The 20,748-nt window shown below is 38.0% G+C and overlaps 1 protein-coding gene across 2 annotated transcripts in view; it reads left to right on the top strand.

Annotated features, from left to right (window-relative positions):
• The first annotated feature begins 21 nt into the window (after positions 1–21).
• The window catches only part of UBE2E3 (ubiquitin conjugating enzyme E2E 3), an 86,652-nt gene continuing 65,925 nt past the window's right edge, over positions 22–20,748 (top strand). Inside the window, exons 1-3 of one of the 2 annotated variants that reach the window (XM_006760558.2) lie at positions 22–155; positions 625–843; positions 2,612–2,662. In XM_006760558.2, the coding sequence (XP_006760621.1) occupies positions 650–843; positions 2,612–2,662 (245 nt within the window). In that variant the 5' untranslated portion in view covers positions 22–155; positions 625–649. Of the gene's footprint in view, positions 156–624; positions 844–2,611; positions 2,663–20,748 lie in introns of those variants that run through there. The other variant, XR_001513331.1, reaches the window with a different exon arrangement.

The following is a 20,748-nucleotide window of genomic DNA, read 5'->3' as shown; positions in this document are numbered from 1 at the left end:
CCGGGTGAACCCCCGCCGCCGGCCGCGGGGACGGCTCGAGCAGCTCGTGGGTGGGTTTTCGTGGGTTTTTAAATTCGCTCAGTGTGGTGTTGGAAGGCTTAACGTGCACCGAGGAAGAATCGCCGCCTTAAATAAGCATATGGGCGAGGAACGGGGTATGTTTTCCTCTCGGAAAGGGAATTTGGGAGCGTGGACCCGTGTCAGTGGGTAAATATTTGGACGTTATTAGTGACTTTTTAACATTTTTTTTTCCCCCAGCGAGATCTGTTATTGACAGTGTGTCATATGTTATGAATGCTCGTTGCCGAAGTTCCCTGGCAGATCTGTCTCCTGCCTTCTGAGAAAGTAGACAATTGATAGATTGTCCAAGGGATGGGGGGGAAAAAATGCGAGTGGGTTTTCTAACTTGAGTTGGGTGAACCCCTGAACGCTGCTGGCGTGGGGCACATCGCCGCCCCGGTAACCTTGCAGGACGATGGGATCCTGTGAACACTTGGGAAGCGTTTTCATTAAAAGACGATTTTAGGGGACGGTTAAGGGGAGAAAAGGCTATGGGCTTATTTCTTAGACTTAACATTTCCTCTCCCCCCACTCCCCCACCCCCCCTTTTTTTCTTTTTAAAAGTTTTTCAAGTACTAACTTCATCAAGATGTCCAGTGAGAGGCAGAGGTCCGATGATGAGAGCCCCAGCACCAGCAGTGGAAGTTCAGATGCAGACCAGCGGGACCCGGCCGCTCCAGAGCCTGAAGAACAAGAAGAAAGAAAGCCTTCTGCCACCCAGCAGAAGAAGAACACCAAACTCTCCAGCAAAACCACCGCTAAGTTATCCACTAGTGCTAAAAGGTAACGTGTCACCCGGGGACTTAGCACATTGTCAGGTTGTCTTCCGAGCGGCTCCACGTCAGTAGCAGCAGTTCAACAATATTTACTGGGATTTTTTTTATTGGTGCCAGAATGAGTTGTCATTCTTTAGGTGGCATATAAAGCCACCTCCCTCGAGTTATACTTTTAAGCAAACTTATTCTGTGCTCTGGTAACTTCGGTAGCCGTGTCCTTGGGTAGAGATTGGGCTGACATTCTGACAGATGGTTGCAGGAGTTGGCAAGGTAAATGGGGTGAACCCGGATTAGCTGGTCCATTGAGGATGCTCCTTTCTATGAGTCATGTACTCTTCTTCATTGAAATGGAGACTTCTCTAGGTCAGCAGAGCCTCTCCGTGAAACTTAAACCATCATCATGTTTGCTAGAAATTTGTCAATTCAAGTCCTCAGCTGTATTTGAAAGCAGATTTAAAAAACTGCTTCAGATGTGCTTTCAGTGTTCCAAACTTGACGTTAAGTCATGCATCCCAGGTATTACTTTTTGTAGTTGAATTATGGTTATGCTTTGAATTCCTTTGAGGGCAAATAAAACTGGTAAGTGCTACTTCCAGTTTTAGATGGCACTTGGTGATGGAAAACTTCCACTGTCTTTGTGCCTTTTCCCTGGAAAACTTGTGGCTGTGCTTGACACTTGAATACTCAACAGCAGGACAAACATATTTTGTTGGGTATAAGTGAAAGATCATTTGTCTCCTGTTGATTTTTATTATCTGTGATGGTGAAAATAATGTTCTGTCAAGTGGGACTCCCATCAGTGGTGGTAGTGGAATATCCATGAATTGTGGTAATTATACCTCAGATGTACCTACAGTATTAGTCAGTGTTGACATTTTGTTGATTTTTATTGATCACAACCAAAGGAAAAAGAAAATATAAAAATGATCACATATTGGCATTTTGTAATGATTCAGAAATACTCTTATTTTTCTATGGATTTTCATTTCTTGTATCAACAATTGATAATAACGAGAATGTTTTATTAAATAACATCAGTTTTTGGAATAATTTACAGTTTTAGTCAATTTATTGTAATCTTGAGGAACATTTTAAACATCTTAAGCTTTGAGAGCATTTTAAATTTGAATAAAATCAATAATTGCCCCCCCCTTCTCAAAGCAATATAGTCTATCTTTTTATCTCCTTTCTCCCAAATTTATTAAATTTAAGTGCTGTACTTAAGATCAGGGAAAACAGATAAGGTTAAATAATGCCAAAGTCCTTTGGAAGTTTTTCACTGGTAAAGACATTTGTAAATTTTAAACTTCTTTTTTACAGATAAAATACTGTCAGCACTATTAATGTGTAAGAGCAGTAGCTTGTTAATTTTTACCTTGGTAAAAGTGACTGGAAGTCATTGTCAAATATTCTAATGCTTTCCCTCCTCCCTTCTTGTCTCATTTGCATATAAGCTTGAAAAGAGAATTTCTTTGGTAAAAAGTGTTTTAAAACAGATTTTAGATCCTTTACTGAGTGCTATTGGAGGACTATTTCTCAAAACAGGTGTAAATGTCTTATTTATTTACAGTAGCAAGTGAGAAAAAAAGCTGCAAAGTTTCTGTTAAGGGATTTGGGTTATGCCTCTGAGAACAAAGAGGAAGCAGCCATGTTAGCATTACTGAAGGCAAAGCCAGCCTTGCATTTAACTGCATGGTGGTAGAGGGCAGTGTAATTCCCCGGCTATTCTGTAGACTATCGCAAATCCTTTTTGTCTGTTCTCATTTCACTAACAGAATTCAGAAGGAGCTAGCTGAAATAACCCTTGATCCTCCTCCTAACTGCAGGTAAGAAACAAATTTTGTTGATTTAATTTCAAATTGTGGAAAAATACCAAGAGATTGATGTATCGTCCTTGGATGTGTGTGCTGCTGAAGAGGCTACATTTGCTTCTTTCCAGCTTTGCAAGTGGATTCAACAAACATTTTCTAGGGTGAATTAAGTACATTTGGGAGAAAAAATGCGTTTTAGCATGTTATATGTACATGTTGGACTTGTGAATGTACTGATTTTGTGCTTTTTACTGAGACTGATTTGAACGGTGCTGATTTTTTCTGCTGTAGTATTTCTGTAGTGTGTGTTTATTCAGAAGTATATTGCAGAAACTTGTACAGATTTTGCTGAGCTTTAAAGTGACTGCTTGTGTGCAAGCTGAACTGACCTTCCAAATTTAGAAATCACCGAATGTGTTATAAAATGTAAATGCAGTAAATAAGAGTATAAGTTGTTTCTGTTTGATTTATTCATTAACTTGCCGTAAGGACAAATTTCATGAGCTAAGCTAGCGGTTTTAGTTGTTTTCTAGACAGTATATTGTTGGAATTATTTACATTTTAATCAAATGTCCTAATTACTTGGAAGAATTCTTAGTAATTTAGGTACTTGAAATAATGTGTATGAGAAGCAGTTAGATGAATTGGAATTTGTGGGAAGAATTTATATCAGTGAAACTCATGTAGGATAATTTAAGATTCTTGGTTGGTATAAGGTGCATTAAGATAACTGGTGGATAATTTTTTCCTTGAAACATTTTTTCAATTCCTCTTACTTAGTGCTTTGTTTTTTAGTAGTGACTTTATGGTTTTTAAAATTCATCAAACTTAGAAAAAACAGTCTTGTAGATAACTTGCATAGAGATATGTGCTCAAGAGTGAGAGTGGCTGCTAGAAATAAGGCAGTGTTATGGTTTGAGAATTTTTTTTGTCTTACCTTTATTTTTGCTACAAGTTGTGTTCACTTGTGATGATGAGACCTATCTCTGAAGTATGTTTGAGATATAATAGGGTACAATCCAATTGCTTCCTTCTATGTGTATTAACTGGATCCTCGGATAAGGTGATCGGATCCTGATTTATCCAGTGAATTAACAGTTTTGCTTATATCTGTCATCAGCTATTTCAGTTCCAAAAGGAAACAAGAATGCAAAATAATTTTAAATAGATAGTGGTATGTCAGATCTGAAAGTATTACTTACGACCTACGCTGTGCAATAATGTAGCCACTAGCCATGTGTGGTTGTTGACCACTTCAGTTTAGTCCAAAATGAGATATGCCATAAGTGTGAAATACACATCAGATTTTGAAAACTTAGTACAAAGAAAAGTATGTAGAATAATCTTACCAATTTAAAAACATTTTTTATTACATGTTGAAATGATAATATTTTGTATATATTGGGTTATATAAAATCTGATTTAAAATTAATTTCACTTTTATTTTTTACCATTTTAATGTGGTTATTAGAAATTTTAATATTACATATGTGGTTTGCATTGTATTTCTATTGAACAGCACTGCTTTAATGGATAAATAAATCAAAATATTTTTAGGTGTCTAAATGGTATGTCAAATCTGTAGCCATTTAGGGAGGGGGTCAAGTTAAATTTGCTCTCTGAAGAATCACTTAAATTGCAGTGTATTTTGGTATTTCCTATTATAAAAGATGCAAAGCGCTGTCCATTCAAAACTCTTCAGTGTTTTAAAATGGCACATAAGGTCAAACATTTTTAAAGGTTTCTGTTTCTTTTCTGCAAATGGCCCAAACTAGTGTACTCGCATAGAGAGCCCAGTAGACATGTGTTGAATGTCTTTAGAGCAGTAATGCAGCATTGCAGTTGCTGAAGGAATAGCGCTGTACAGTTTAATGCAGGAATGGTTCCACGTGGTCACTGAGGATTAGTTTAGAGGAAGTAGAATCTTTCTAGGAGATGGAAAGTTAACTTGTTTTTATTTTTCTCTTTTATTTTCCTGTTTTCATTGCAATTCGTGAGCGCTTCACATTTAATGATCAGACTAGTGAAGTAGCAGACCTTTGGGCTTGCTTGTGAGCAATAACATGGAATACATCATCTTTGATTTCTCTTGTCATAACTTATGTTTACCATTAGCTATTGCAATGACATCTTTCAGTTCTTTAGTTCTTTTAGTATATGGGTGTTGGCAAAAGTAGGTTTACAGTTGTGAGTATGTGAAATACAATTTATTGTATTATTTATTATTTGTATTGCAGCTGTAAACCTACTTTCGCCCACCCCGTATGTATTTCTTTGTGACTGATTAAAGCAAAAACAGACAGGAAATACGAGTCTTGGTAGGGGACTGGTGGTTTGGGGACAGTCTTCCACCTGACAAAAATATCCAGATACTTTTGTGTGTTTCATTATATGTCTTAAGATTCTTTTGGGCGGAATATCCTGTCGTCCAGGAATTTGGAATATTCAGTGTTTAGTGGAGACATTTTAGGATTTTTTACAGCTAAGTCCAAATTTGTATTATATTTTTTACTCATGTCAGGTCTGTGACACATTGCTAGTGTTCTTGTAATTCACAAGGTCATCAGTGAGAATTTTAGCTTCATAATGATTATATAGTTTAAATTTCTTCATTTATGTTATTAAAAATGGGATTCTATATTTATAAATTCTAGCACATGTGAATTCATATTGATTGAAATCAATGAAACCTAATTCTTTCAACTTTCATGTGTAGTTAATCAGAGTTCCATTATGGTTTTGAATATGATTTTTACAAGTTTGTCAAAGTATGTGACAGATTTAATTGTTCCTCAGGGAAGAAAAGAAAGTATATCTGTGTACATTTAGGAAAATGTTGAATGAAATAACAAGAAAACTCAACAAAATCAAAGTTATACAGACTAAGATTTCTCTTAAACCATTTTCTATGTTGAATTAATAAAAGATTCTTTAGTTATTATCTAGCCATGTCTATATTATATACACTCATGGTGATCTTAAGGTAGACTTAATTGTTGAATTATGTGTGTGGCTTTAAACTTGTTTGAATATATTTGGAGAGTATTAGTATTTCTTTTCCTGAGAGTATAAAAGTTTGCTAAACTGTTTATTTCCAGTGATTAGATGGCATTTCAGTTTTTAGGTATTAAAGTGCCTAAGGCCAAAGCATCCTCAACAAAGGCATACTATTTTGTGGCTTCAATTGATACTCTTTACATACTGTAATCTAGATTAGGGTATAAATAGTTGATGAGAATGAAGGGAAATTGTATTTTGGGCATTTCTGTATGTTTTTAGAGAAAGTTAATGACTAGAAATTGTTGAGTGAGGTGCTATTCAGACATTTAGGTTCCGCCTGTTTCCCAAAGTGTGTTCTTGTCCCCTCAGTTATCACTTGTACAAGTGACAAAAATACAGAAAGGTGCTGAATTTTTAAACTCAAACTCTACTTTTCCCCATATATATGAGACAAATATACATTCTTAAAATATTCTTTAATGTGTTCAGATTGAATTTATGTTAAAGTAGATATTCAGGGACATTTGTAAATAGTTTTTGGATGTGGAAAAGGTTTATTGGAAGGAGGTGTTACAGTATCAAGTTAGAATATTAATAAGTTCATAGTGCAAAACCTGAAAGCACATTTTGCTAACTTCCTTCTTTTTAAAAATAATTAATAAAAGAAGCAATTAAGTTCTAAACCAGAAGGTAGAAACCCTTGATTTAGTCATAACCCTCTGTCTGTGGATGAACTCTACCTCTGAGGGTTATTACCACTTTTCATCATTTTTTAGCATAGACTAGTACTTTGCTGCTCAAAGAGTGATCTTGAGACGAGCAGCATCTGCGTCATAGGTGAGATTGTTGGAATCTCGCCTTCTCCCACTGCAGAAGCACTGAATCCTAACCTGAATTTCAACAGGATTCCCAGGTGAATTGTATATACATTAAGGTTTGAAAAGCACTGGGCTGAGTTTATATCCCTGCCCCAGCACTTACTATGTTACCTTAGATAAGTTATCGAATAGCTCTTTCAGTTTCCTTGGCTGTAAAATGGAGAGTAAAATGACACCCCCTTTTAGGTTTGTTGGGAGGAGCAGACGAGTTAATACGTTTTAGTTTTGTAACAGTTATAAATCAGGTCCATAAAGTGGGAGACATGGCTTCGCAGCTTTCCCTCACTCTTGCTTGCATTTTCTCCAGTATATTGGTGTCCTACCTTAGGAATAACTTCATTTCAGTCAGTTCAGCACCAGTTTATTAAGGACATATCAAGCAGTTGTTTGATGTTAGTAAAAGCAGTGGCTTAGAACTTGAATAAAAAAGAAAACATAAGAAAATTGAGCAAAAATAAACAAATCGTATATCCCTTTTAAAGGAATATGCATAAAGTTAATGATACTTTTAGTTCAGTAGAGAATGCTTGACTGTCCAGGAAATTATAATGAAAAATCTTAAAATAAGGGTGATGGCTGTTTTCCCTTTTAAATATTTCATTATAAGAATTTGCAGTTTTACTGAGAATGAGATTATATCAATATGTGTAAAATTTAGATTCTGAATTGATATAGTTTAGTTATCTAAACATAGTATTCTTTCCTTATCAGTGATCTAAGGAGAGATTTGGAAGGTTTTTCTAATTGGGGGATGAAGGCAAAATTCTGTCTCATGAATTTATCTCGTCATTTTATTTTCAAGTCTTCAGAAAAATATCCTGAACCTGCCTTTTTTATAAAAATTAAATTGTAATTGGAAGCTTGATTTGTAAAACAGATAAAAATACAGAACTACTCTTAGGGAAGGTATTTTCCATCCCACCCTACTGTGGTCATCTACCAATGATGAATTTTTATTATTATTAATTAATTCACTTTTGGCATCAGTGTAGACCTCAAAAATCATGAGGATTTTTCTTGGCACTTGGACATTACTGATAAACTTAAATGTTTAAGTATTATTTGTATTGCAGCTGTAAACCTACTTTTGCCCACCCCTGTATGCATTTCTTTGTGACTGACTGATTAAAGCAAAAACACAGTTGCAAATTCTTAATATGCTATATGAATGCGATATGCTATAATTATTTACTTGTTTGTCTACCTTCTGTAGGAGTTAGTCTTATTTTGAAAGAAGGACTTTCATATATTTTTATGTCTTGCTTCACACAGTGCTTTTGCATGTGAAGATTTGTTAATAAATAAATTGAAGTCTGTCAAATTAACAGAAATAGAAATTTAAGGCAAAATAATGACTTTGGAGTGAAGAAATCTTAAATATCCCATATATTTTTTACTTTTTTCTTAATTGTAATTTTAATATTCAAAAGTATTCAGCTACCGTTTTTAATAAAAGAAAATTGAAAATCACAGTAAGTATAATTATGTCCATCATATATGTCAGTGTAGCAGAAGGACTCAGTACTGCTGTGACAAATACTTTTTCCAAAAGAATGATATGATGGGAAACTATTCTTTTCTCTCAGAAGGCCATATTTCCATTAGGGTTCTATTACGTTTAATGAAGATAATGTTATTAGAAAGTGGGTGGGAACAGTGTGTGCATTTTCAAAAGTTATATGGTTACTTTGCAGCTCGCTTCATGTAAGACTCCCAGATTGTTTTGTTCCTTTCTATAGGAAGCTGATTGGTACCTCATTCCCTCCTTGAATGAGTTCTTTACCAACAGATGGATATGTTTACTCATAAGAAAATCAACAAATCATTTTTGCTTGTATAGTGCAAGAATGAGAATGGAGAACTTGATCTGCTATTCTCATCTTCCCTACAAAATTGAGTTTATAAACATGTAATAAAACCACTTGTAGATATAGAGAAATAGAAAATGTTTTTTTCTCTTCCCATACTGCTTTTGACAGGGAAGTATACTTGACATTTTGTTAAAATCTATAAGAAGAAACATCTTTAAACTTTTGATCTTTCTTTTACCTATGGATGAGTGGTTCTACACCAGGAGCCATTTTTGCCTCCTTACTTGCCCCACTCCCAACCCATCCACAGATGGCAATGCTTAGGTGACTTTTGCTTTTCACAATGGGATAGAAAGAGGCTGCTACTGACCTTTAGTGAGTAGAGGTCAGGGATGCTGCTAAATACCCTATAGTGCCTAGGACAACCCCTCACAACAAAGAATTATCTGGACTAAAATGTTGGTAGTGCTGAGGTTGAGAAATCCTGCTGTATTTATTTGATTCTCTTGAATTTGCATAGTTTGCTTTTTACCATTTCCTAGCTTATTAGTGATGCCTGCTTAATATATTCTCCTACACCTTCCTCAGAGCCGGTGTGCCCAACTCCCACTACTTTTGTGCTGTCCTTTATTGCCGGAAGCCGGTCCATCCTTGCTGCTTGACACAGTCGCTGCAGGAAAGAAACATCTGCACAGCATATGTTTCAAGGGACCTGGCGTATATAGCATACTGTTCTTAATATGTTTGCTCCCCTTAGCGCTGTGTGTTTTAACCAAGGTCACCTCTCCGAGAAAGGCTAGAGGCCTGGTGCACGAAAATTCGTGCACTGGTGGGGGGGAAGGTTCCTCAGCCTGGCCTGCACCCTCTCACAGTCCGGGACCCCTTGGGGGATGTCCTCATGCTGGCTTAGGCCCGCTCCCCACTTATTTATTCATTCATTAATTCAGACATCCTTAGTGCTGCCACAGAGGTGGAAGAGGCTCCTGCCACCCCCATTGCACTCTCCAGCTATCAGCCCGGCTTCTGGCTGAGCAGCCCTCCCCCTGCATTGAGCGTGTAGCTCCTGGTGGTCAATGTGTGACACACCTACCAGTCGTTCCGCCATTCGTTAGATTTGCATATTACCCTTTTATTATATAGGACTAGAGGCCCGGTGCACAAAAATTGGTGCACTCGCGGGAAGGGGGGTCCTTCAGCCCAGCCTGTGCCCTCTCGTAGTCTGGGACCCCTTGGGAGATAATGACCTGCTAGCTTAGGCCTGCTCCCGGGTGGCAGAGGGCAGGCCCAATCCCTAGGTGCAGCCCTGGTTGGGCTCAGAGCAGGGTCGATTCGGGAGTTGGGGCACCGCCCCCTGTCATGCACAGAGCAGGGCCAATTGGGGTTGGGGCGCTGCCTCCTGTCACGCACAGAGCAGGGCCCATCAGGGGGTTGGGGCGCTGCCCTCTATCACCCACAGAGCAGGGCCGATCAGGGGGTTGGGGCGCCGCCACTCTCACACTCAGGGCAGGGCCGATGGGGAGGTTATGGCTCTGCCCCGTCACACATGGAGCAAGGCCCATGGGGGGGGGGAGGTTGGGGCGCTGCCCCCTGTCACACACAGAGCTGCAGGGCGATCAGGGGGTTGGGGAACTTCCCCCATCAGGCACAGAGCAGGGCTGATCAGGGGGTTGGGGCGCCTTCCCCTGTCACGAACAGAGCAGGGCCGATAGGGAGGTTGTGGCCCCGCCCCCTGTCACACACAGAGCCGCAGGGCGATCAGGGGGTTTGGGCGCTGCCCCCTGTCAGGCTGATCCCGGTGCTGGGAGGCCTCTCGGCTCCGCTGATCCTGGTTCTGGGAGGCATATTACCCTTTTACTATATAGGATAGAGGCTTGGTGCACGTGTGGGTGCCGGCTGGTTTGCCCTGAAGGGTGTCCTAAATCAGGGTGGGGGTCCCCACTGGGGTGCCTGGCCAGTCTGGGTGAGGGGCTGAGGGCTGTTTTCAGGCTGGGGGTGACTGAAGCTCCCAACCACTCCTTTTTTTCTTTTTCTTTTTTTATTCTGGGCCAGCTTTAGCTTTGAGGCTTGGCTCCCGCTCTTAGGCCTCCACTGCTGAAAGTAGGTTTCTGACCTTTGCTTACAATGTTGCAATTCTGCTGGCTGAAGCCTGGCAGACTAAAGCAGGTTTCTGGGGTTTTGTGTAGCTTCTATTTGTTACATAGTTGCTTAGAGTTGCAGCTCAGAGGCCGGCAAGGCAGGTGGGGAACGTTGGAGTCCTCCGTCACTGAAGCAAGCAAGCCTCATGTTAGTTTCAAGCTGCCTGGCTGCTGGTCACCATTTTGACTGGCAGTTAATTTGCATATTGCCCTTATTAGCCAATGGGAAGGGTAGCGGTCGTACGCCAATTATCATGTTTCTCTTTTATTAGATAGGATAGGATTACCTAATGTATGTATATAGTATTTTTTATGTGAACTCACAGAAATGGCTATCTTGAATACCTGCTAAATTATGGTCTATTGAAGCCAGAAATGCTTACAACAGTATTTTTATATCTTTTATGTTTTCTTCTAGTTAATTATACCCCGACATGACCTAACTTTAGGCGGGTTGTGTTTGTGTTATACTAGGAATATTGAAGTACCATCAAGGAGAAACCTCATTAGACAATCATCAAATTTCTGTTTTACATTTATTTCATTTGGTTTTTATTTTTATCATTAAGACAATACAGAGATTATTTGTTTCTATTATTGTTATAAATTGACTTTATTTCAAACCTTAGGGGCCAGATGTGTTTCAGAATGCAGAAATTTTCAGATTTTAGAAAGGGAATATGCTGTGACTTTTGTATTTTATGCAACACCCTTCACAGGATCTGGGGCAGCACTCCATAATCAAACATATTCATATTTCTACACCAAAAATGTATGAGCATTCATACTAAGTGAGATAGAGAATTCAGATAGTTTCAGGTTAATTCATTTTTGGTGTTATTGCCAAATTATTTTGCTTCAAACTTATTTTTAAAAATCCTTTTATTTTTTTACAGAGCTTTTGGGATTCCAGAATTGTATATAAGCAGTACTACTTCTATTACAATGATAAATTACTACAGCTATTTTACTCATGGAGAAAGGGTGTTTTAAAGTCTTGCTCTATACTTGTCTTTCTTTTACCTGTTCCTAATAGCTGTTTTCAATTTCTCAGTTATTTTTGGATCATTGCTATTTGTTTTTGTACAATTTGTACGCTTAACTAGAAAAAAATTTAGATACTCCATTTTAGAATTTATTTTCCCTTAAGGTGAAACTATAAGTATCGATTTCTTTTTAAGTTATATTCTGTGTATATTGGATTACTTTTCCACTTTACCATCAAATATTGTCTTTTAATCATTCCAGTTTTTCCTAGATATACAGAAAGGAAGATGTCCTTTAATACTTAAACACAGGACTTGCCATTTTTATGTATGCATTTTGTCTTGCAACATTTGAGGCAATTTGGCTGTAGAAGGGTACACTAAATTTTGCTAGCTGTATTGCATTTAACAAACAACCTTAGAAGGGTTATAACATATAAACATAAAACTTTATTTTTCTTGCTTATATGAAGTCCACTGTAGGTCCAGGAACTCTTCAGGGTAGCTCTTGGATCTATACTGCTTGCATCTTACAGCTCTGCTGTTTTGAACATGTGTCTAGGCAAGAGAGCTGGAGGGTCATGTGCCAACTTTTAAGTGCTTTGGTTTGGAAGTAGGACATGAATTAATCACATGGCCTCGACTAACTGCAGGGTGGCTGGAAAATGTGGGGAAGCTTATGGGAACTCAGTGAGAAATCAATTTCTCTGCCACACAGGATATATACTTCCATGAATAGATGACTTTCATTGTCACTGCAAAAGTGGAAAGAGGAAATAATTGAGCACCAGCCTGACACTGTTCTGAATTCCATAGTATAGTACCTATTAATAAACTACCTTGTTTAATTTTCAAAACAACCCTACCAGTATGAAATAGGTGTCTTGTTTAAAATTCAAAACTGAATCAGAGTTGAGAAAATTGCCAGATGTCACATATGTAGTTGATAGAACAGATCAGGGCAAAAATCGAGGCTTGCTTTTGACATGCAAGTAAGCACTGGTGCTTTAGTATAGTGCTGCTTGAGAAATCTGGTAAAAGGATTCAGAGTTGATTACGGGTCTGGAGGTACATGCTTAGTGTAAATAAATATATCTCACTTGTTTGCTTATAGTCTCTTGAAAGTTCCAAAATACTGTTTCTTTAGAGGTTTTAGAACTTGGCAGGTATGGTAAGTTGGAGAAAAGTAAGCTTCCTTCTTGGTCTTGGGGGTGCTAGGTTCTTTTTCTTCTTTTTAAAAAATTATTTAGAAGCATTATCTTTTCAGGGAGCATTCTCCAACTCTCCAGTTTTCTTGCCCTGTTCGCTTTCCTTGTAAGGAGGAAGGTAAGGGATTGAATATGATCTTAATGGAAAAGGCAAATCTTTGTTCTCTGCCTTGTAGTTCTTTGTGTATGGCTTTGCTGTTGGCTAAGGAATAACTTCTAATCTACCTCTACCTTTTTCTTTGGGGTATTGTGAAGCAGTCGATGTTCATGAAATTGCTTTGAAGTTGGAAAAAAATCTTTCTGCAGATGAGAATTTTTAGCTTTACGGAGAAAAGCCCCAATCACATAGGATTTTATGAGAACTTTTTTTACTGATTTCTTAGCAACATGTACACTTACTATTTTTTAATACTAGTACTAGATCTACTTTTTTACAGAAATTTGGTATTATATGACATTCCTTAATTTTGTCTTGTTTTACATAGGTTCATAGTTTACGTAAGTACTGTTTTTCCTAAGCTTGTAAATTTGTACAGAAATTATTCCTAGATATTAATATGGGAATTTGCTTTTTTTCTTAATTAAGTCTCTTTGGAAGTGGAGCTGAGAAAAATGTTTTTCTGGGTGACCTGCAAGGTTTATATGGTTCATTTTAGATTGATGAAAGTAATGAGTTTTACAGTTCACTTGTGCCTTGCATTTTGTCTAAATGCAATATAAAACTAAGTTGGAAAGTTTTGAGATTTTTCTCTCTGTTAACATTTCATGGGTTTTATAAGGGTGTTTAGGTAAATAGCATAAGCTTGTTTTCAGTGCCTGTTTTGGATGGTCAGTAGAAAGTGAATAACCTTATGAATAATAACTATAGAGTCAAATTTCTAGGATCATTTAAATTTTTTAAAATGCCAATTCCCTCTGTTTGGTCTCTGGTGTATATAATAATTGTTTTAATTTTATGGTTACTTGCAGCAAATAAAACTCTGAAAGGAACTGCAATAGTGCTATGTTCCTTCATTGTCCGAGGTTTAGTTTGCCTGTTTGGGAGGGATTTGGGTCATTTATGCCATTCCAAAGTTTCTTTGCTGCTTCACTGTCCCAGAGCAAATATACTTTGTCATTCTGTTTAACTTCTTGCTTGTCGGGGGAAAAATAAAGACATCTCTAGTCTGAAATTGCTTTTGGGAGTATAACTCCACATGTTTTGGTCTGAATGAAAGGCCTAGGGAAACATGAATTTTGTTACCTTTTTATTTTATTTTCCTTTTCTTATAAATCACCGTGATGATTCTCCTGTTACATTCATGCGTCTCACTTTTTGTAAACACAATTCATCCCCTTTCTGAGGGTGGTTATTTGTAGTTTGTTTTGCCATTTACAATCTTATAGGTCCTTTACAAATGGATCATTTTTTCACATTAAATTTTAGTAGGTCAAGAATCCATTTATTCAGGGTCCCTTTAGAGAATCGATCATAGAGGTTGTGACTACATATTGTTTATAGCTTCCTGTTGCTTTCTGTAGTCTTCTCAATTTAAACAAGCAACAACAAAATATAGAGGGCACCATAAGGCCTTAACTTTATGGTTTTATTTTTGTTTCACACTTGTTTCTAAGGGTATTGGTAATATTTGTTGGATTTGAGATGTATATGCTTGTAGTAAATTCACTTGCTCTAATAATGAGGGAAAATCTGGCATTTTGAAGGGTTCAGACACAAACTTAGATGCTTGTGATCTATGTGGAATTCAATGGCAGTTTTAACTAGAGTACCTTTAGATTTTCTTTGTTTTATTTACACCAGTGTCTGTTTAAACATTTAAAATACGTTTCTGTTATATCCTCCCAGATGCCTAATATCTTCAGATCCATTAGAGGACTGTGCCAAGTATTCATTTTGTTTTTAAACCCTAAAATAAATATGCTGCAAAGATCTCTTTTCCCTCCTGCTGAGGTTTCTTAATTTTTGAAAATTAACTTTTTATTATGGAGAACTTGAAACATACAAAAGTAAACAGACTTGTATGATGAATCCCCATGGAGCCTTCACCCAGTTTGAATAGTTACTAACCCTGACCAACCTTGTTTCATTTATAAACCCCTCCATTTCACCCTCCGTATTATAATGAGGCAAATCTCAGACATCATTTAATCTGCATTTTTAAGAACAGATATTTCAGTGTGCATTTTCAAAAACTAAGGGCTCTGTTTTAACCACAATGTCATTAACACATCTAAAATTTTTTATAGTTGTTAATCCTCAACAGAGGATATTTTTCCCTTTGATTTTTAGAGAGTTGAAAGGAGGGATGGAGGGAAGAGGGAGAGAAAGAGAGATACATCAATGTGAGAAAGAGACAGTGATTGGTTGCCTTCTGCACTCAGCTCAACCGAGGCAGCGATCCAACTTGCAGCTGAGGTATGTGCTTTTGACTTGGGATTAGAACCCTCAACCCTTCAGTGCGTGGGCCCACGCTCTAACCATTGAGAAACACCAGCCAGGGCAACACATATACAATTTTATCTAAGTTCCTTAGTCGGTCACTGTTCAGATTTACAAGTGTTTCATGAATGTCCTAGAAAATTCCCACCTTCCTCCTCCTTGACTTATTTGAATCAGTTTTCAAATAAAGTAGGCACATTGTGATTGGTTGATGTCTTTTATATTCTTCTAATCCATATATTCCTCCTTTTATTTCATTTTTGAAATTTATTTAATGAAGAAATGGGGCTGTTTCTCAGAACCTGGATTTGGCTTACTGCATTCCTATAGTGTAGTTTAATATCTTTGTTTGTGTTCAGTGTTTCCAGTAAATTTGGGAGTTAGGTCAAGAGGCTTTATCAAGCCCGGCCAGTGTGGCTCAATTTGGTTGAACATCATCCCATGCACCAATAAAGAGGTCACTGATTGGACTCCCAGTCAGGGAGGGCACATGCCCAGGTTGCAGGCTCGATCCCCAGTAGGGGGGTGTGCAGGAGGCAACTGATTAATGTTTCTCATCATTGTTTTTATCTCTCTCTCCCTTTCCCTTCCTCTCTCTCTAAAACCAATAAAAACATATTAAAAGTAATAATATATAAAAAAAGGCATGCTCAATTTCAGGTGTTACATGATTATTATTTTTTGGACAAAGCTACTTCAAAGGTGGCAGTATGCTTTTCTGTCAGGAGACACATAAGTTCTGATGGTCTTTGGGATACTAGCAGTCTTTGGAATATATCTCTAAAGAGAAACTTACCTACAAGTATTTGGTTACTCAGTTGAGTAAGTTACATAAATGAAGGCAGAATAAATGCTTAATTTTTTGCTTGTTTACCAATTCTGTTTTTATTTCTCTTTCACAATAATAAGTTGGTTCCCTAGTATCCTTTTCAGAATCATTGTGAACTTATAGTTACTGTGTTTCAATCCATTGCATTACTTTAGTATAGTGCCATTATAATTTGTGCTCCGATGGGGTTCCTCGGTGTGGCCTGCAGGGTGCAGCTCCTGTGTTGAGCGTCTGTCCCCTGGTGGTCAGTGAGCGTCATAGCTACCAGTCGACTGGCCAACGACCAGTTGCTTAGGCTTTTATATATATATAGACTAGAGGCCTGATGCATGAAATTCGTGCAAGAGTAGGCCTTTGCAGTCACAGCTGCATAAATCCCCCCTCACAGCTGCGGGCAGCTGCCTGTATCCTGTGGCTGCAGCCCCGGCTTCGCCCTGGAAAGATGTCTGGTCTAATTAGCATATTATGCTTTTATTATTATAGCTACAGACTAGAGGCCCGGTGCATGAAATTCGTGCTCAGGTAGGGTCCCTAGGCTTGGCTGGCGATAGGGGCTGATTGGGGCCTTCCTTCATTTCATGCCGCCCCCTGGTGGTCAGCACATATCATAGTGAGCGATCGAACTCCCAGTTAACTCCTGAGGGGACACTTTCCATATTAGCCTTTTATATACATAGATAGACCATCTTAATTTTAAGTAAACTTCAACTTAAATTGCTTTGCCTTAGGAAACTTTGGGTATATAAAAATTGCATGGATATATTTGGTGGTAAAATAAAGCAAATAATATATTCAACTTAACATTTGCCCTAGTTATTATTTTGAAAACGGAATACTTACTGAAGCTACTGTTTTAAAAAAATGACATTCTCCTAGCCACCTCTTCATCATTTGTCAGGGGCCAATTAATATCTTAGCATTAAAATAACTGAAATACCTTTATTAGAACTAAAGTTCTGTTTTTAAGTTCCGAAATAAAATAGATCAAGGTGGAATGCAAAGGCCTTTATTAGAGTCAACTTAATTTACACAAGAATTGAGTTTTAAAAATTAACATTATTATCTGAATATACAAGGCAACTAACCTTCTGTGTCTACTTACACTGTTTCTCATCGGGGCTTCCCGTGGCATTTGGACTGGGTTGTGCTTTGCCTTGGAAATAATTGAGTGTCCCAGGATTCTGCTGACTAAATTTGAGTAGAGCCCCTCGCCGTATTGTGGCGGCCAGAAATTACCCCTTCCTCTCGTTTCCAAATGTCTTGGGGGAGAAAGAGTTATTACTGGTCTAGATTCCAATGTAATGAGAGCAAATCATAATGCTGTAATAAAAATATTTTTATAGAGTGTAGCTTCAAGTAATGTATAATAATTTGTCATAGATTTCTTATGTAAAGTCTATCATGACCAAATATGTATGATTTTACTGCATATGTAATTATTTTCTATGCAAAAAATGTTATTTTCTTCCTCTTGCAATTAACTCTTTACACCTTCCCCAAACTTTGAAGTCTTACACTAAATATGAACTTTATGCATGAGCTTAACATGTACATATACCCATGTTCTTGCAAATATGTATCTTTGTATATATTCCTTTGATCTTTTCATTATTAATGAATTTAGTTTTATTAATTGGAAAACCTGTATTATTAGAGGAGGTTTCTGCTAAGGACATTGGCTCAAACTGAACTTTTTTCTTTTGCCTCTAGCCCCTCCTCCTCTCCCTCCCTCCCTCCATCCCTGCCTCTCTCCTATCCCCCCTTTCTCAATCCTCACCTGAGGATATGTTTGTTGATTTTAGAGGGAGAGAAAGAGAGAGAGAGAGAGAGAGAGACATACACACACACGCGTGCGCATAGAGGTATCGATGTAAAGAAACGTCGATTGGTTGCCTCCTGTATGACCGGGAATCGAACCTACAACCTTTTTGATATATAGGACACTTGAGCTAGCAGGCCGGGCCAGCCTCTTTCTAATTACTAACCTCTTCCTGTTTATAAAAGATTTATTATTAAAGCCCATTTAATTGTCATCTTTTCTCTCCTTATCCCCTATCTGGCTTCCCATATTTCTTTAATTTATTGATATCTATCTATCTATATCTATCTATCATCTATCTATCTATCTATCGATAGATATAGCCTTCTCTACTTTTCTGTCTTGTATGTCTTTCATCTTTTTAATTTGTTTTTTCCTTTTCTATTTTAATAATGCCATTTGGTAATCTAGTTGGTAATATTTTCTTCATGACTTATTTTAATTTCTTTTCATTTTAGGTGCCCACATTCTTATGTCCCTTTACTTTCAACTTATTTTTTTACCACAGCTGAAATTTCCTCTATCTCCTATTTTCTCTTCTTCAGTATTTATTATTTCCTCCCCCATGTGATATGTATCCTTTTTTCACCCTTGTATGTTCTATCCCTTTGTATCTCCCCTGGGCACTCACGCTGTATTTGTCAACTCTGCTACTTGATTCTGGAATTCCCTCAGAAATGTCTGTGGTTGTCCATCAAAATTTTCTGCATCAGGCTCCTAACTTATCTTTATTTTTATCTCCCACTTACCTATAAAAGGCCTATACTCTAGCAGAAGTGGTTTGTTTCCCACCTCCCAGGCATAGCATGGGTTTTCTAGGCTCAGCATCCTTGGTTATCATCTCTCGTTGTCTAGAATGGCTGTCATCCTCCAAGTAGTCATGATCCTTTAAGGCAGCGGTTCTCAACCTTCCTAATGCCACAACCCTTAATACAGTTCCTCATGTTGTGGTGACCCCAATTTCATTGTTACAAATTGAACATTATTAAAGAATAGTGATTAATCACAAAAACAATATGTAATTATATTTGTGTTTTCTGATGGTCTTAGGTGACCCCTGTGAAAGGATCATTTGACCTTCATAGGGGTTGCAACCCACAGGTTGAGAACCGCTGCTTTAAGGCGTATTTCAAAACTTGCTTCTCTCTTTTGAGAGACTCACACATCATTTCTGCTGCTACTTATTGCCTCTTGTCATGTGATCTCTCTTTCCATCTGGACTGGGCACCAGACGATATGGATCTTATGTTTGTTTCTTTATGTTTTTAGACTTAGTATAATGCTCTTGCACTGCATTTTAGAATAATTTTAATAAACTTATTAGTTGAAAGTAACCCTAAAACTAGCCAAATACTCAGAGTGTAGAGCACTATAGGAACCCTGCTTAGACCATATATCCTGGTTTATATCTATTGTCTTGGTGTAATTATTAATACCATTTCCTTTCACTTTCAGAAATGCCTTAGATTATATGATAAATTACAGGGTTACCTTACCCTGATGCTATATATTGGGGCAGTATTGGTTGGGCTTGGTGAATCAAGAGATTCTTGTAGTCAACAATTATCGAAAGCAGAGATTCTGATTAAGTTAGTCCATCGGAGGTCTGAGTGTGCATTTTAGGAAACATATCTCTTAGGATTCAGGTACTAGCAGCGTTCCGGTCATAATTTGAGAAGTAGTATTCTGAGGGTTAAGGTCTTAGTTGGGATGTGGAGAGTGGGGAAGGGGAAGGGGAGATAATGAAATATCATTTATTCTCTGTGAAGCTAGAGATCAGTTAAGACAGTGGTTCTAAACCTTTTGGCCCTTTAAATACAGTTCCTCATGTTGTGACCCAACCATAAAATTATTTTCATTGCTACTTCATAACTGTAATGTTGCTACTGTTACGAATTGTAATGTTAATACCTGATATGCAGGATGGTCTTAGGCGAACCCTATGAAAGGGTCATTCTACCGCCAAAAGGGTTGCAACCCACAGGTTGAGAACTGCTGAGTTAAGACCATGTTTCTTACTTGATTGTAGCGGCTCACTATTTCTTTTTTTTTTTTTATAATATATTTTATTGATTTTTTACAGAGATGAAGGGAGAGGGATAGAGAGTTAGAAACATCGATGAGAGAGAAACATCGATCAGCTGCCTCCTGCACACTCCCTATTGGTTATGTGCCCGCAACCAAGGTAGATGCCCATGGCCGGAATTGAACCTGGGACCCTTCAGTCCACAGGCCGATGCTCTATCCACTGAGCCAAACCGGTTAGGGCATGGCTCACTATTTCTTAAACACCCCATACTTTGATTGCCTGTCAGAAAAGTATGAGGAAAAGTCTGTGGAAGGAGTCTACTAAACATTAAGGCTTTTGTACACACATCTGCATAGCTAATGAGTTAATGAGGGCATGAAATTTTGGTGCAAACAGCTGAAAATAGAAGTAAATAAGAACTTATTGATTTACAACTTTAGAAGTTGATGATGTGAGCCAAAAGCACCAGAGAGACCCCTAAATCTCCCTAATACAGGTATTTAATTATAAAAATAAGAAAAAAAATAACTAACAGCCGTCTCTTCAGATAATCAACAAGGGCTGATTGATTCATTTGAAAATATAAATCTACACTAATAAAAGACAAACATGCAAATTGACTGTACCTTCGCTACGCCTTAAGCCACACCCACCAGCCAGTCAGAGCGGCTATGTTCAAATTAACCCAACCAAGATGGCGGCCAGCGGCCACGGAGCTGTTGCAAGCAGGAGGCTTGGTTGCCCCAATGATGAAGAAAGCTAAACTTCCCGCTTGCCACAGCGGCTCTGAGCTCCACTCAGAGCAACAAAGTTTCAATTATAGAAGGTAAATAAACGCCAGATACCTGTTTTCAGCTGGCCGTGGCCACGGAGCTGGAGTGAGCCGGAGGCTTCCCTCCTGCCCGCCCTGGCCGGCTCTGAGCTCCTCTTAAGGCTACAAAGTTTCAATTATAGAAGGTAAGTAAA

This window comes from Myotis davidii, unplaced genomic scaffold (genome assembly GCF_000327345.1).
Source record: "Myotis davidii unplaced genomic scaffold, ASM32734v1 scaffold370, whole genome shotgun sequence".
Taxonomy (NCBI): domain Eukaryota; kingdom Metazoa; phylum Chordata; class Mammalia; order Chiroptera; family Vespertilionidae; genus Myotis; species Myotis davidii.
The sequence above is the reverse complement of the archived record's forward strand: the minus strand, read 5'-3'. Positions and strand labels throughout refer to the sequence as shown.